We start from the raw sequence: 17830 nt of genomic DNA on the forward strand, positions 1-17830 counted from the left end.
GAAAAAGTAATCCAATCTAGCGGTGGAGGGGAGTCCAGCAGGGGCGACCTGAGAACACATGAGAGCAAAGATGGGTGATGCGGGCATGTGATTCTCAGGTCACTCCTGTAGGACACCTCCACAGCACAGCAGAGCTTCTTCTTCCAGCTTCTCCCTTACTTAAAGCAGGAGGTGGTGATCGGGTGTTATATAAGGCAACTTAGCAAAGTACAATTGGGTTGAGCGTACTGCATATTTATCACATCACGATTTTCAAACGGAGTACGTACTCGTTGGAAACACATGATTTGAGTTTTTGAGTTGTGAAGTAGTACATGTACTTCCCAATTCTGCTTCATCATTAATTGTACTACATTTTGGACACGTGGACTAATCTTTGAGGTTGTTCAAACTTGTAAGAAACTTCGTGAGGCTTAAAGTTTAAAATTAATGAGTTTTGACAAAAAAAAAAAAAATCTATAAAATAAACTTGCTTCCAAATTAATGTTGGACATCCGTAGGTACCACACATAAGTTGGTATGCCATAAAATTATTTTTTAAATGATTACGAACCGTAATTACTAACCATAATTTTAACTATAAGTTTAAAATTGTAATTCATCTGTATTTTGAATTATTCAAAGTCATAATCAACGATCATAACTTTAATATTAATATATAAAATTATATTGGTTTCATTTGAAATATTTAATTTTATTTATTTTTAAATAAAAATATTATATCATTTTGATTTTAAATAAACTTATCTCATTATTTAAAAAATAATAATATGTAAAATTAAATAATTAATATTTTTAATTTGATATAAAAATATGTATATTTTTAATTTTATTAAAATAATTGACACTATATTTAATATAAATATAATTAGTTAATTAAAATTAAATATAAATAAAATATAATAAATTATATTTATTTAAAACAAATAAATTAGAAAAGCCCATTTAGAAAAAAAAAAAAACTGAGAAAATAAAGACTAATCTTAAAAGAGAAAACATCCAAGAGGGGGGTGAATTGAGATTAATTTTTTTTTTTTTTAAACACAACAAATTTAAGTACAAAATGAGCAAATATAAAGAAATAAGGTTAGAGAAATCAAACTCAAAATTTATAATAGTTTCACACTTCCTTGACTACGTCCATTATCCTTAAACTCCTAATCGAGTGCGGATTTCACTAACTTGAAGTTTAAACCAAGCTTCTAATTGCCTTTACAGTTAGATTTTGACTCCAATGGGTTCTTACACAATCTCTTCAAGTTGCAACTCACTTGAATGTTTTATCACTCAAATAATAAGTTAAGTCTCTCAACCTAACTCAACAATGACTCAAATACAACTCAAGGTTAGGATGAATCACAATGGTGCACTAAAGAATATGCAAATGGAGATTTAATGCACCAAGAAAAGAATGAGAGATTTTAAGATAAGAACAAGTATGTAAAAAAATAAATACAGGTGTTATATTGCTCATAAATGAAGTTGACCTCTTTATTTATAGGTTTCTAACATCGGGAGCCAAAAAAATAAAAAAGCAGCCTTGATCGGTCTAGTTGGGGGTCTATCGGTTTACTATCCGTTGGAGCATTTAATGCTTGGTAGGTGATTGTTACCCTTGATCGGACCTTGACTGGGAAGGCAAATCCCTCGACTGGGAAAGAAAGACTATTGGAAGAGAGAGAGAGTTTTTTGCATCTCTCGATCAGACCTCGTTGGGAAAGGGTAATCGGTCGACCGGTACCTTAGCCGATTGAGCCAATTTGACTAGTGCCTCGACCAGTTCACCATTTTTTGCCCAAAAACCTATCTTTTTCTGGTCCTTTTGCTTCTAGTACTTAGGTAAGGTCTTTAGATAAAATTATATGTCAATTTTAAAATGTTTTGCCTAAAGTTTATTTGATAGATCTTAGATTTTGATGGAAATGTAACTTTAAAGTATAAACCGAGTTTTTCAAATATGCATGAAATGATATGTAAATCCTAAGTGCACCCATGCATTTATCTTACGCATATTTCCTATAATTAAAGATTTTTCAAAAGTCTTGATCTTGCATCCATTAGGTCTTTTGATAAATTTCCAAATTAACACTTGAAATTTTTTATAATTCAAATCAATTAGTAACTTAATCATGGTTTGTTATCATCAAAACACGATTAAGAGAATCTTGGGCTAACAAAAACAAATAATATAAATTATTATATTAATTAATAATTTTTTATATGTTTTATGTAAGTGATATATAATCATTTATATTTATAAAAGTTTAATTTAAGTTTAAAATTTATCATATTTTCATTTAAATATAAAATAAATTATTATACATGATATAATATTATGAACTTAAATTAAAATATGATACATTTTAAAATTAAATTGAACTTTTATATATATATATATATGTGTGTATGTGTGTGATATTATATACCACTTACATATATTAAATTATTTTTTATATTATATTCTTTGGGTTACTATATGTAAGTGGTATATATTATATTTATTGGTATAAATATCATTTTATATAAATTAAATATATATATTTTTAAAAATGTTTCTATTAATTTTGAAATTTATCTTAAAAATTAACTTATACTAATTATTTTTAAAAATAAGATATTATTTATTTTCTTATTTTTTATTTTATTAAGATTTATTTTTTCAAATTAATATGTTAAAAATTAAATTTTAAGATAAGTTTTTTTTAAAAAATAGCATAGACATTTTTTGTCTTGTTTTTTTTTTTTTTTTTTCATTTTAAATTATATTTAATAAATAATTCTATACATTTAGTTTTTTTTGTGGATGATATTATTATAAGCATTCCAATAATTTCATTTCCAACCATTTACAACAATCATTCAATAATATCAACCATTTGATGTAAATCAATAAAATCTGCCATGAATTCTTCATCATGCCAGAGCTGACAATGGAGATTCTCACAACCCCATTTGCCCTCAATTCCAATTTTGCAATACAACCCAAAGGAACGTCTCCATTACAGACTCTTCCAACCAGAAACTGTTGCATAGTAGCTTCAACCAATACAGAGTCTCAAAATTTACGAAAACTGACCAATGCCCGTCAGAGGATTACTGGGTTCAGTGGAGGTGGTTCAGTTCATAGAAATGGGGTGTTAAACAATGCTGCTATGCTCTTGAGTTCAATGGATTTAACCAATCCAGATGAGTGTATTGAAATCTATGCTTCAATTCTTCAGAAATGTCGAAAACTCTATAATTTGCGACTGGGTTTTCAAGTTCATGCTCAGTTGGTTGTTAATGGTGTTGACGTGTGTGAATTTCTTGGTAGTCGGCTCTTGGAAGTTTACTGTCAGACTGGATGTGTGGAGGATGCACGCAAGATGTTTGATAAAATGTCTGAGCGAAATGTTTTTAGTTGGACAGCTATAATGGAAATGTACTGTGGAGTGGGGGATTATGAGGAGACAATTAAGTTGTTTTATTTGATGGTCGATGAAGGAGTTCGGCCTGATCATTTTGTCTTTCCTAAGGTTTTCAAAGCATGCTCGGAGTTGAAGAATTATCGGGTTGGGAAAGATGTTTATGATTACATGTTGAGTATAGGATTTGAGGGGAATTCCTGTGTTAAAGGGTCTATCCTTGATATGTTTATAAAATGTGGGAGAATGGATATTGCAAGGCGGTTCTTTGAAGAGATTGAATTTAAGGATGTTTTTATGTGGAACATAATGGTTTCAGGCTATACATCAAAAGGTGAGTTCAAGAAAGCTTTGAAGTGTATCAGTGACATGAAGCTTTCAGGTGTGAAGCCTGACCAAGTAACATGGAATGCAATCATTTCTGGTTATGCTCGGAGTGGGCAATTTGAGGAGGCTTCCAAATATTTTCTTGAGATGGGTGGTTTGAAAGATTTCAAACCTAATGTGGTTTCTTGGACCGCATTAATAGCAGGAAGTGAGCAGAATGGTTATGATTTTGAAGCACTGAGTGTTTTCAGGAAAATGGTTCTTGAAGGAGTAAAACCAAACTCGATTACCATTGCAAGTGCTGTCTCAGCATGCACCAACTTGTCTTTGATTAGACATGGCAGAGAGATCCATGGCTATTGTATAAAGGTGGAAGAGTTGGATTCAGATTTATTGGTAGGTAACTCATTGGTTGACTACTATGCTAAATGCCGATCCGTGGAGGTTGCACGTAGAAAATTTGGTATGATCAAACAAACGGATTTGGTCTCATGGAACGCAATGCTGGCTGGTTATGCCCTTAGAGGTAGTCATGAAGAAGCCATTGAACTTCTTAGTGAGATGAAGTTCCAAGGCATTGAACCCGACATTATTACATGGAATGGATTAGTTACTGGGTTTACACAGTATGGGGATGGGAAGGCAGCTCTTGAATTCTTTCAGAGGATGCACAGTATGGGTATGGATCCCAACACAACAACTATATCAGGAGCTCTAGCTGCTTGTGGCCAAGTAAGAAATTTGAAGCTAGGGAAGGAGATTCATGGTTATGTTCTTCGGAATCATATTGAACTGTCAACAGGTGTTGGGAGTGCTCTTATATCAATGTACTCAGGATGTGATTCTCTGGAAGTTGCCTGTTCTGTGTTCAGTGAACTTTCTACAAGAGATGTAGTTGTATGGAATTCAATTATTTCTGCCTGTGCACAAAGTGGGAGAAGTGTTCATGCTTTAGACTTGTTAAGAGAAATGAATTTAAGTAATGTGGAAGTGAACACAGTGACAATGGTTTCAGCCCTCCCAGCTTGTTCAAAGTTAGCTGCCTTACGCCAAGGCAAAGAGATCCACCAGTTTATTATCAGGTGTGGGCTTGATACATGTAATTTTATATTGAACTCCCTTATTGACATGTATGGACGCTGTGGATCCATCCAAAAAAGTCGAAGAATATTTGATTTAATGCCTCAGAGAGATCTTGTCTCTTGGAATGTGATGATCTCAGTCTATGGAATGCATGGCTTTGGGATGGATGCTGTAAATCTTTTCCAGTACTTCAGAACTATGGGACTAAAGCCAAATCATATTACCTTCACAAATCTTTTATCAGCTTGTAGTCACTCAGGATTAATAGAGGAAGGATGGAAGTATTTTAAAATGATGAAAACCGAGTACGCAATGGACCCTGCTATGGAGCAATATGCTTGTATGGTTGATCTACTGTCAAGAGCAGGTCAATTCAATGAAACAATGGAGTTCATTGAGAAGATGCCTTTTGAGCCCAATGCAGCAGTCTGGGGGTCTTTATTGGGTGCTTGTAGGATCCATTGCAACCCCGATCTTGCAGAATATGCTGCTGGGTATCTGTTTGAACTAGAGCCCCAAAGTTCTGGGAACTATGTACTCATGGCCAATATTTACTCTGCAGCAGGAAGATGGGAGGATGCAGCTAAAATACGCTGTTTGATGAAGGAGCGAGGAGTGACAAAACCTCCAGGTTGCAGTTGGATTGAAGTGAAGAGAAAATTGCATAGCTTCGTTGTTGGGGATACTTCACATCCATTGATGGAGCAAATATCAGCAAAGATGGAAAGCTTGTATTTTGATATAAAAGAAATCGGGTATGTCCCTGACACGAACTTTGTGTTGCAGGATGTTGATGAAGATGAAAAGGAGTTCAGCCTGTGTGGGCATAGCGAAAAGATTGCTCTAGCTTTTGGCTTGATTAGCACACCTGCTGGAACCCCTTTGAGAATAATAAAAAACTTGAGGGTGTGTGGAGACTGCCACTCTGCAACAAAGTTTATATCCAAGGTGGAAAAGAGAGACATCATAATGAGGGATAATTATAGGTTTCACCACTTTGTTGATGGAGTATGCTCGTGCGGGGATTATTGGTAGATTAAAATTGTAACATCTATACAAGGGAATGATAAATGGGAGCAAAAGATTGAATGGTTGAATTACCAAAATGCTTTAAAGTTCTCCAAACTCCAGTTACTGAAGAAACAGAAAAGGCAGGTGGACGAGAAGTAGGCCTTCTAAGCAGCTTACTGATTCGGAAAACAAGATGGAATGTGAAAAGGCAAGAGTACAAGGTATCTTCACATTTCTTGTAGCCTCTACTTGAATTTAGTAAAGTAGCAATAAGCTTCCATCAAGTTTCTAGCTTGCTGTTTTTACAGATCACCCAAAACCTTACACTGTCCTAAAAGCTCCAGCTGAAGCAAAAAAAAAAAAAAAATCATTCAACCAAGAATTTTGGCATTGACATATATGTATAGCCAAAACATTCGGATGAAATTAGATTTGGATGATATTTTTACATTGTTCATAGATGATCTTCCTATAATGGTGAGGACACAATCTCATGTAAGTTTTCTTCTGTAGGTGTCAGTCTCCAACTTGATCGGTATCCAGCATGATAATGTTGTGGCTGATTGAAGAGGTTATACTGAACATCTTCCAACTACTCAAGACTTCGACTTCAGTTGATAATAAAGATGTAATAAAAGAGTCTCATCGACCATTGGATGGGGCATGCGCTCCTGTGGTAGCCACAATGATGCTAACAGAATAGCTGCTGAGTTCTCTTCTCTTCAACCATTTTCAAGACCTACATCCATTCCAAAGCTTGCTCATTGTTTATCTTTCCATTTGATAGTGTTGTAAATTATTATCAAGAATTCATCAACATGCTTTGATATTTCGTTAGTAGCAATGAATAAAGAAACCGGTTCTTGAATTATATATCTTTTATCTTCTGTTTTCAATGATAAAACATTCTCAGATAACAGAAAGCATCCATATGCTATAATTTTTCAGACCTTTACCAATAGTTACTATCATATATAACAGACAATTAAGCTTAGAGATTGAAGCCACCAGTTGTTACAATTGCCAGAAACACACTGATATTCAACAAATGAAATGGTCTTCTGCATTGCCAATTTCATTGAACCCTCCTGCCCAAAACAAATGAAATTCAAAGTCTAGCAATCATGCATTTTTTTCACAGAAGTCTTCCCAAAAGTTGAAGTCCCACCTCCAGTTGTATTATCCTTTTCCATACAAACAGACAACAAGATATGAACCAGCCAAATCCAACGGAGTGAGCTGCCAAATGCTTATTAGCCTACTGGGGTCATCAAAAGACTCAACCCACTACTTCACATGCCTAGACAGCATAATTGAGAAATGAATAGGAGACGAAAAGATTTAAACAAAAAGTAAAGAAATTAAGGTGTATTTTCTTCATAGAAGATATGGGCTGAATTATTGAAGAGACAAAGCATAGTTGCTGTAACTCAATCTATATACAGTAATGAAGCTAGGTCTATGCATGTAAAATATGTGAAAAGCATAGTTTAGACTTGATGCACATGCACACAAGAAAAGCATATATCAAATTGCTCTTTCCAACTCCTTTTAAGTACACAAGAATCAATGAATTTTCTATTGCTTTGCAGAGAGGCTGACCCATATTGTTGTCTTTCCTAGGGTGAAAAGAAAGAAGATGTTCCTCTCCAAAGCATATTTTGTCTTTGAACCCAACAATCTCCCAAGTATCTTTTGGCCTTTAGCTTTTTCAATAAAATTGAAAAGACTCATAATATATATATACATTATGGCTATCTTCTGACCCCCCTCTTTGGTATTCTCAAGCATCTTCAAACTCACTTTCAGTATACAGTATGATCTTTATCATTTTTATTTCAGTCATACTATTATTCTAGTGAGAGCTGTGTTAAAAGAGACAAATGCCATGAGATGTAATGATGCAAGAATCCAAGATGCAGATCCATTTCTGTAAGGAGTTGCAGTATCATTTCACAATGAGTTAAAAAGTATATTTGGATCTTTTGCATGTGAATTTTCATGAGTTAACCAAAATCAGAAATCAGGTGGAGGGGTACAGTCAAGCTAAATCAATTTTTTAAGCATTTTGAGGTTCAGTGGTGGCACATGTAATGTTTCTTGTAAACATTATTTTATTTTTATTTTACCTAAGACTTATTGTGTGAATGTCCAGGGTTGGACCATTCTCTTAGTCAAGTTGTTGAATCTATTGAAGTATTTATAATATGTTGGAATTACTCCTAGAAAGGAAGACTTTTTCTATCATTATAATTTAATTTGCATGTATCTTTATGGATGCTTTAACTTGTTTTCATTCCTTATGATCATACATTGAATATGATTTGGGCATATAAAAGATTTTAATCATGATCAGCATCTTTCACATAGTGAAATGACTTATCTTGATAATTGGAATTGAATTCTATAATGGATTTATGTCACTGTATATATGTTATATATATTAAACTAGACCTATAGAGATGTATGTCATCAATACAATTACTTTTATATGTATTTCCCAATGTTTTAAAGATCGGTCCAATCGGTCTAACTGTTGGCCTATCACCTTTCGGTCCGGTTCACCCATTTGAACTGGTCAGCCTTTGAATCCGTCTTGAACCGTCAATTTTTTATGAACCGAATGATTCAAAAGGGTTTTTTTTCTTTTTGTTTTCTACCTTCCAAAACAACGCCTTCCCTTTCTTCTTCTAGCATGTTCCCCCTCTATCCAACCCGCATGCTGCTCCCTTCAAACCCCTACTTCTAGCCCAGCCAACGCGACCCGTCGGTCGATGAGGATGCCATCCCAACCACCATAAGTCCATCTTCAAATTTTCTTTATTTATTTTTATTTAATTACCTTATTTCCTTATTTATCTTAATTTTTATATTTGTAATTTTTTAAATTTTATGATTTTTAAAATTTGTAATTTTAATCTAAATTAATGAACATTATGGCGTTAAATAAATTTTTGAAAATATTGTGTCCTCATATTTTAAATTAATAAATTTCTAATTTTAAATTAAAGTTCTGGTTTTAATCTAAATTTCTGATTTGAAACTAACTTTCTAGTTTTCAAATAATTTTACCATTGTTAGTTTATTGCTCATTAGTGGATACAAGATAATAATGGTTTGATAAATGTATTCTATTGATTTATATTATGAATGTATAACATCTAATATTGTATTAGAAATATGATATAAGATAACTTGATAGAATTTATTATTATTTTTTTAATTTTAATAGTATATCAAATATATATTTATGACATCACCGGTTTAACCGCTGGTTCGATCAATGAACCAATAACTTTTCTAGTTCGATGACGGGTCCAATTATAAAAACATTGGTATTTTCTTTAAATTGCATCTTACATGTGTTCTTAATCTTGGAAGATCATTAAAATATTATTGAATTACTAATCTCTTCAAGTTTGTGTATGAGTGAGTTCTAAAGTAATCATACATTATCACTCATATGAATGACTATTTATTTCAATATGTAGTAAAATTTATCTTTAACATAAGTACCATGATATTTGAGTATTTGAGATAATTATATCATCTTGAGTAATCTCTTAAGATTAATGATCATGTTTAATCCATGATTATGGTAATTCCATTAAGGCAAAATTTGATATTTATCCTCAGGGATATAGATGTATCAATTAATTATAGAAATAAAGTGGATTTGCAACTTAAAAAGTAAAGATATTATTCAAATGGTGGATCAAAAATTCCAATTTAGATTATTGATATCAATTTGGATTATAATTCTTACCATCTCACAGCTTTAATTTTATGGGTGTACTGCCACCTTTTCCCTTTCTCTCTTTTTATGGGCCTTTGAGAATTTACTCATAGCTCAACCAACTCATGCCTACTTATAAGGGAAGCTTGTCTTCTCCAACTCTTTGGATTCATTTAGCTCCGCCTCCTAAGTCTTAATCATACATTTAATTATCAATCAAGAAAATGACACGTAGTTTTTATAAATCGTTGAATGTTGTGGAATTGTGTATAATATTAGTTATTAAATTATGTGGCTTGATTAATACTGTTGAAATGTTCCTTTGGTGTTATTTGAAACTTAGTAATCCCCCTTAACCCCAAGTGATAGAACTGTATTATCTTGTAAAGCTAATAAGTATATTATTTATAAAAAAAAATTAGTTTTATTACTTTATGCAAATTTATTATGATTATTAATAACATGTTAACATAGCATGTTTTGTTGATATGTTACTTTCTATAGGAATCATATGAATGTAAACTGATTAGTTTACAATGAGCTAAGATTGCCTAAATTCCTTATTACCTAATATGCAACCTATAAGTATGAATTAGAAAGTATATTGAAATTGGTTGTTAGTTGGTAAATGTGAGAGAGTGACATGTCTAACCACTAAAATAGAAGACCCTTTTCCTATTAAACATTGTGGGTATTTATAAGATGACAAATATTGAATAAGGCTTATATATGATTGTTGTGATTTTGACATTACCAACTGGTGATGTCTAATAAAAAAGGCTATGTACAAATGTTGGTTCATATTAAGATTTGTAGACATCTAATAAAGAATCTATCACTTTTCTATTGCATGTAGAGGAGAATAATTGATTCATGTCTCCTATGAACATAGGTTAGTACAATTTGGAAATTCGTCTTCATTATGATAAAGAGACATACCTAGCTATAAGCTAATTAAGGGTATTAATGGTGCCAAGGGTAGTCCAACCATGTTAGCTTATGTAGAATATTGATAGAAGGACTAATATGTAATATAACTATGCAAAGAGAGTTCCCTACATATTTCCCTACTCTTTTGGATAGAATTTTAGTTTATTGATATACATAATTGCAATTGTAGACTAAAAGGTAAACCAATACTCAATTAAAAAATGAAATGATGTGGCACTAAAATAATATTGATAAAATTAATAGATTGGTATGATATTAGTATATCATCGATAAATTAGTAAAAAATGAGAGAAAAGTTTAAAATTTTCGAAGAATGAGATATTTGTGCACATTACTGTGTTGGGGTGGTCAAATACTCAAAATATCACTGACAAATCTCAAAATTTTAATTCTTGTTCCTTAATGTTAACTCATGAGTCCTATTAATATCGGAATAAATGAATCTTGAAAGAGATTTTCATAACTTTTAGTATTGCTTCAAGAATATTATCCCAAGATTTACAAATTTTCTTATAAGACTCAAGTGAATTAAAAAGGAAGCTAATGCATCTTATTGTAGAATTCATGTATACCAATTTTGAATTTTAGAAGTAAATGTTTCTTATTAAGAATAAACATGCTTCTTGACCTTTTCCAATAGAAAAGAAATCCCAACAAATCTCATGCTTCATGCTCTCTCTTTTAACCTATAAATAGAGGACTTTAAAAGTCCTTGTAAATATGTGAAAATAGTATTGTATTGCAAACTTTGCAATTGAAAGTTTTCCATTTCTGTCTTTAGTTTAAGATGTTGAAGTTCAAGCTTTCTAGAAGCATTGCATGCGAGTTTCAGAGGATTTTGCACTCGTAAAATTTTGGGAGGAAATATATTTATATAAATGTATAAGAGTTGTTATGAGTGTATTCATATTTTCCCTTAACTATAATATAACTATGAGAGTTAGTGGGTATTTGATAAAACTTAATACTTATCATTTAATAACTTAAATTGAATTTAAGTTAAATTGTTCTTAAATGGTTGAATTATGTTTAATTCTTATTTTTTATTTTAAATATTAAGGTTGTTTGGTAAAGTTAATTTAAAATTTATTCTAAATCATCAAATTGATATATTTACTCTTACTAATTTTAATTAATAATTATCATCATCGATTTTAACTCATATTTGTTTTCATTAATTTTAAGTAATAAATTTATTTATAAAACTTTCATATTTAAAGTATTGCATATATATAAAATAATCATAAAATATTTATTATAAAAAAAGAATCATGGATGTGAAATCATAATTCTTAAATATATTCTAGCTAACATGGGCAAATAAGGTTAAAAAAAATTGAGATTAAGAATAAGTTTGCTATTTTGACTTAATACTTAAAGTTATTTTTGACTTTCAATTATTTTATCAAACATATTTAATCTACCTAATAACTTAAATTAAATTATTAAGTTAAATTAAGTCATTTAGTTGATTTACCAAACACCCTTTTAGAGAAATTTATTTAGATAATATTCTCTAAAGGTCTTCCATTGTGGTTTGATAAGAATAGTTATAGCAAAAAAAAGGTTATCGGTTGTAATGACTCCTGCCCTACTATGTAGATATTGTTTGGTTTGAACCTAAGGGACCTTTACGACTTTAAAATGCATCCACGTGGTTAAGAACTTATCCTTATAAAGTGTCGGGAACTTTCTCTCTTGTTCAATGTGGGATATCACAATCATACCCTCCCCTCCCCCTATATAGACACAACATCCTCGTTTTATTCCATAGGATTGTGGGATCAAGCAAACCCCCACATTGAAGTTGAGAATCGACTTTAATACCATTTGTAACAACTTGTTCCCAATCATGTAAATATTGTCTACTTTGAACCTAAAAGACCTTCATAACTTTAAAACACGTCTATAATATTAAGAGAAGTCTATACTTATATAGTCTCAATAACATTGTATCTATATGGAAGGGAGAGGGGGAGGGGTAATTGTAATATTCCACATTGAATAAAGAATAAAGTTTTTGACTCTATATAAGTATAACTCCTCTTAACTTTGTAAACTTGTTTTAAAGTTGTGAGGATTCCTTTAGGCTTAGAGCGGACAAGATCTATAGTTGAGTGTGGGTCATTATACTGGTAAAATGATAAGACTTATATTTACTTCTCATTGTTCTTGTTTACTTCATTAAGATGACAAATATTGTCATCAAAGCCAATAGACGTATACACTATAATGGGTATTTTACATATATTATCATGATCGTGTATTTAAAGAATGAGTAACATGATGGAACTCTTAAAACATTGACATGATATAACAATTTGATTTTATGGAACTGAGTTTTTAATATTCAAATGTACATATAATATTTTTTTCCTTGAATAATAGTTTCTTTACATTATTATAAGAATTGATTATTATTATCATAATTAAACAAGTACAATATTTAATTTGAAGCATGTTTCATATGGTAATAGGTTCATTTTTCATTAAAAATTAAAAATTGTATTTAATTTTTTTGTAGCTAACCTTGGCAAATGGCTCATGCTCAACATTGACATATGTGAGGCAATTATGATATGCACAAAATCCAATCTTGACATTTGTACCTAAGGCCCTTGACATATGTGGGGTTAGTTATGATATATATCACACCTAACCTTGACATTTGTTAGAGCAACCTTAATAGAAGAGCAAGTTAACCTTAACAAAAGATCAAATAATGATGACATATATAGAATCCAATCCTAATAGAAGAGAAAGAAACATTGACATATGTTATACTAATAAGATTCTATCATTTGGTAGAAATAGAGACGACTTTTACATATGTACATGCCAAATTAGCTTTAAACTTTTCTTAACACTGACATAAATGACATATGAAAAATAACCTGCTTTGACAGATATACCTTGACATATGAGTTAGATATTAACCCAATTTAATTCTAGGAGATAACATGGATAATCAAAGCAATCAAATATAAAAGTAATAAAACAGTTAAGCAAGAGACATTTTATGTGGAAAACCCATACACTAATTGTAGAGATAAAAAACTATGGTGTTTAAGACTTCTAATATAAAATCTACTATTTGAGATCGAATCACATAGAAGTACTTGGCATCTTACCCCTAAGACTTACTCTCTAGAACCTATAATTTGATCAATGTCCATGACGCAACAATCTCCAATTGCTTCAATAAATTCTCCTCAACCTCGTTGAAGGGATGCATGTCTTTTAACAACCCAAGATTCAAAATTGAATCTTTATTAAGAGATTGAGAATGATAGGGCAAGTTAGGTTGAGTCTCTCTCAAAATGTCCAACCCTAAATGGGTTAAAGGAGGGTTTATATAAACCTACAAGCCTAGGAGATCAATATCTTAAATTTTCCAAAAAGAATACTCATGAATTTCCCAAAAAATAAATCTATCATATTTTGCTAGATTCAGGACGATCGCTTAAGTGCACTTACCCCGCTCAAGCGCCTTGGGCCTTGAGCGATTCCAACACTTGAGCGTTGTTTCTATCGCTTAAGTATCCCTTGTTTTTCCAAAACATTAATTTAAGCATTTTTATTTATAAAAAAAATTATCAATTTACTTTAACTATTTAATAACCAAACTTGCCACTAAACAAACATTTTTAGACTTACTTGTAACTTTCTTATTAAGCCGATCGTAACCTTGAATGTTTAGTGGAGAGTAAGTTGTTATCTTAAAAGTTTCATAAGTTAAAATATATTGGAACAAAATTGTTAACAATGTACTAGACTTATTATCCTAATAGTTTCTCTCAAGGATAAATTGATACTTAGTTTTAAGAAACTGAATTTTCTCAATGTGATTAGCCTTTTCTTCACAAAGCATATTAATCTCATATTTGTGTGAATAAAAAAATATCATTAACTTTCATGAATTTCTCAATCAAACATTGATATTCCACAACAATATTTTCAAGAAATTAAACATTTTGTTCATTAGTAAATTCACATTCAATCTCAGAATCATGCACATAATCAATAGATGCAACAAAAGCTAAATAATTATTTTACTCATACTTGTGATCCTCAAAAATTGTGGAGTCAATCTCAATGGAGTATGTGTCACTCAAAGTGGCTTGCATAGATTTATTAATGTCCTTGGAACTTGGACAATTAGAAGAAATATGTCTCAATCCACCATAATTAAAACATTTTATCTTTTTACCCTTAAAATGTCCCTCGTCTTTTTCTTTAAATACCCTTTCAGAATTTTTGCCCTTTCTCAAGTATTCCTTCTTATTGGACCTTCTTTGAAATTTTAAGGCCTCTTTGCTTCTTAATCATTATCAAAAGATTAAAAAAAAAAAAAAATGGACATTAGGTAGGATAGACAAACTTCTATATTAAAGAATGATTTAGTTGGATTATTATGATGTATAAGGAACAAAAGGAAATTTTATTTTAGACAAAATGTTTAATTTTCAAATCCAATTCAATAAATTGGCTTCTACATTAAGGATCTTTATTTCTAATAAACAAACAACTTTAAAGAATTTATCATCCAAGATTAGGAGACATTTTTTCTTAATTTGAATGATAATATAAAATTATTATTTTATATTTAGATTATTTAAAACTAACCTTAATTTGAATAAATACATAAAATTGAAGTTTTTGAATAATTTTCTATGACTTAAATGAAAGGAAATTATAACTTTATATTCATTTAATCTGCAGGGAGTCCAAATTCCTAGAGATTTGACAGCATTTACTTTCCTTTGGAAAATTAAAATCAAAATCTTAATCCTATCTTTACACTTCCTCGGATTAATAAGAGAATAAAATACTAACAAAAAAAGAGACAGTTGCTTTTGCTATTTCTTATTACTTTTACTAATTTATTTATTTTTTAAATATTTAATGGGAAAAATTATTCCTAATGGATTCAAAATAAACTAAATTAGTATATTTAGTGGAAAAATTATACCTAATGAAAATTATAGTATCAATTCAATTATATGATTTAGCAAAAATCATATTTAGTTTCACTATTATATAAAAGAAAAATAAAATTAGTTAAAAATTTATGTATTTTTAAATTAAATAAAATATAATTAAAATTAATTAAAAAATTTATTCTTTGAAATTATTTAATCTTGTTATAATAGATAGAAATAAATGAGATAAGTTTGAAAAAAACATATAAAAATAATTTATTGATTGAATTTAAATTTATTTTTTATTTTTTTTTTCACTTTTCCTATCATTATATTTTTTCTCTCTATTTTCTTTCTTTTATATCTTTTGTCAAAATTTTCAGGAACCAAATATAGCTTGAAATTTATCAACAATTAAGTAAGAATATGAAATGGTGGGATATCAAATTTACTTTAAAGATTTCAATCCCCCTTCCTTTAATTCCTCAAACAAAACTATCTTAAGTCATTTATCATCCCAATTAATATGTAATTATTGGGCAAAAGTAATACACATATGAAAAGAAAATAGTTATAGATATAAGCTTTTATATGATAAATTTTAATTTATTTGATTTATTTATGTGCTTATCATGTGGATGTCTCCCATCCATTTTTGTTGAAAAACCTATCAAAAGGGTCTATTACAAATTTATACATAATTCAATATTGATTTTTTTTTTTTAAAAAAGTCCCTACAATTTAAATTAAAATTCAAATAAAATTAGAAGAATAATTTTTATAATTTACCCAATTAAGAAAAATTTATTACCACCTCTAATCTTATATTCAAAGAAAAGAACTTAATGCCAAGAAGTTCCTCCAAATTTATTTTAAAATACAATAAATCCCATGTCACATAAATCATCATGCAATATTTTTTTTAATAATTTTTCCAACATAAAAAACATTTTCAATTTCTATTTTCTACTTAGAGTCACATTGAAAATGTCAATAATGACATTGACTTTGTACTTTGCAATTGCCTTCATAATTTAGATGAATCATAGGCATAAGAGAATGAGGGCCTCCAAAAAGGAATCCAATGGATTATTCTTTTTATTTTTAAAAATTTTTCTTCTTTATTTTTTTCTGTCCTGTGGACCTAGCCTTGAAATCTCTTCTCTTTGGCCAAAATGGAAATAGAAAATGACTTGTCTCTTCCAAAGGTTATAAGTCTTTTTTTAAAGTAGAGGATAAATATTTTATTCCTCACACCCACTGACTTAACCTCTTTCTTCTTTCTACATCATCTGAGTCACGGGCATACCTTGGAATTTACAAAGAAATAAATGAAAAAGGGTTGGGAATGTTCCTAAGATTATGCACTTTGTATTATATTTTGCATAAGGAAACAGAAATGCAGTGAACCTACTCTTATGTTTAACCTTCACTTTAATTCGTACCTTTGCCAACTTTTTCTTAGAGAAAAGGAAAACAAATAGTAAGCACATTATTAAGAAGGTAGGAAGGAAAAAATTTGTCCCAAAACTCTTGTTCCAAAATATAAAGAAAATGATAAAAGGGGTTTTTAAAAAAAAAAAGGAAAAATAGAGAATTATGATAAGTACACAATAAATTTTTCAAAAACCAAAAAAAAAAACTTTTTTCTTTTGGTTTTTTTTTTCATTTAAAAATAACACTGATGGGATGAAGAAAAAATAAGACAAAAATATGACGAAGGATTATGGTGCCATGGTAGGAGTAACATTACTCTAACATAAATAATAGTAGTTAAGATTTGTAGTAGTATCAAATCGGAATATATTAAAAAATATGATCAATCAAGTTGTCTTATATATGTATTACGATGTTATTATTTTGCATCAAATTTGGTCACATATTTTATATTTTTATTTTATTACTTTGTATTTTGATCTTGTTATTAAATATTATCATTTACGATTTAGATTTTATCATACATTTTTAACGATTGAGATGTAAAATTTTGTACCTTAGGTTTTTTTTTCCTAATAGTCAACTATACCACTCTTTTAAATCACTAACTTGCATTAACCTATAAAAAAAGCCATGTTAATCAATAAAAAAAAAAATTCAGAAATGGGCATTGAACATAATAAAATGTGCCTATATATGAAACCAGTGCTGTACAACCCAAGATATGCAGCTGTGAGGATGAAAGATTATATCACTTCTCCTATCAAAGGTATAAACTTCCAAATTTCAGTTCTAGCTGGATGAGAATATAGATTTTGCCTCCTATGGTTAAAATGAGGAGAAAAATATAAGAGTCTATGTTCCCACATTATTGTTCTAGAAAAAATTTGCCTATGAATGGGATTTATATCTAGCTATATATATATGATAGATCATTATGATCATGAACCAAACTAGAC

The 17830-nt window shown here is 30.0% G+C and overlaps 1 protein-coding gene across 1 annotated transcript; it reads left to right on the forward strand.

Annotated features, from left to right (window-relative positions):
* Window positions 1-2860: 2860 nt before the first annotated feature.
* Window positions 2861-6688, forward strand: LOC117915780 (pentatricopeptide repeat-containing protein At3g24000, mitochondrial-like). Its single transcript, XM_034831460.1, has 2 exons — window positions 2861-6046; window positions 6339-6688. Exon 1 carries the CDS (start codon window positions 2916-2918, stop codon window positions 5847-5849), a length of 2934 nt encoding a protein of 977 aa, XP_034687351.1. The 5' UTR covers window positions 2861-2915; the 3' UTR covers window positions 5850-6046; window positions 6339-6688.
* Window positions 6689-17830: the final 11142 nt, after the last annotated feature.

The sequence above is a fragment of the Vitis riparia genome, chromosome 6, assembly GCF_004353265.1.
Source record: "Vitis riparia cultivar Riparia Gloire de Montpellier isolate 1030 chromosome 6, EGFV_Vit.rip_1.0, whole genome shotgun sequence".
Lineage (NCBI taxonomy): Eukaryota > Viridiplantae > Streptophyta > Magnoliopsida > Vitales > Vitaceae > Vitis > Vitis riparia.

Excerpts from the sequence above, each read along its gene's own strand:
- LOC117915780 (XM_034831460.1), top strand. The coding sequence starts at position 2,916 with ATGCCAGAGCTGACAATGGAGATTCTCACAACCCCATTTGCCCTCAAT.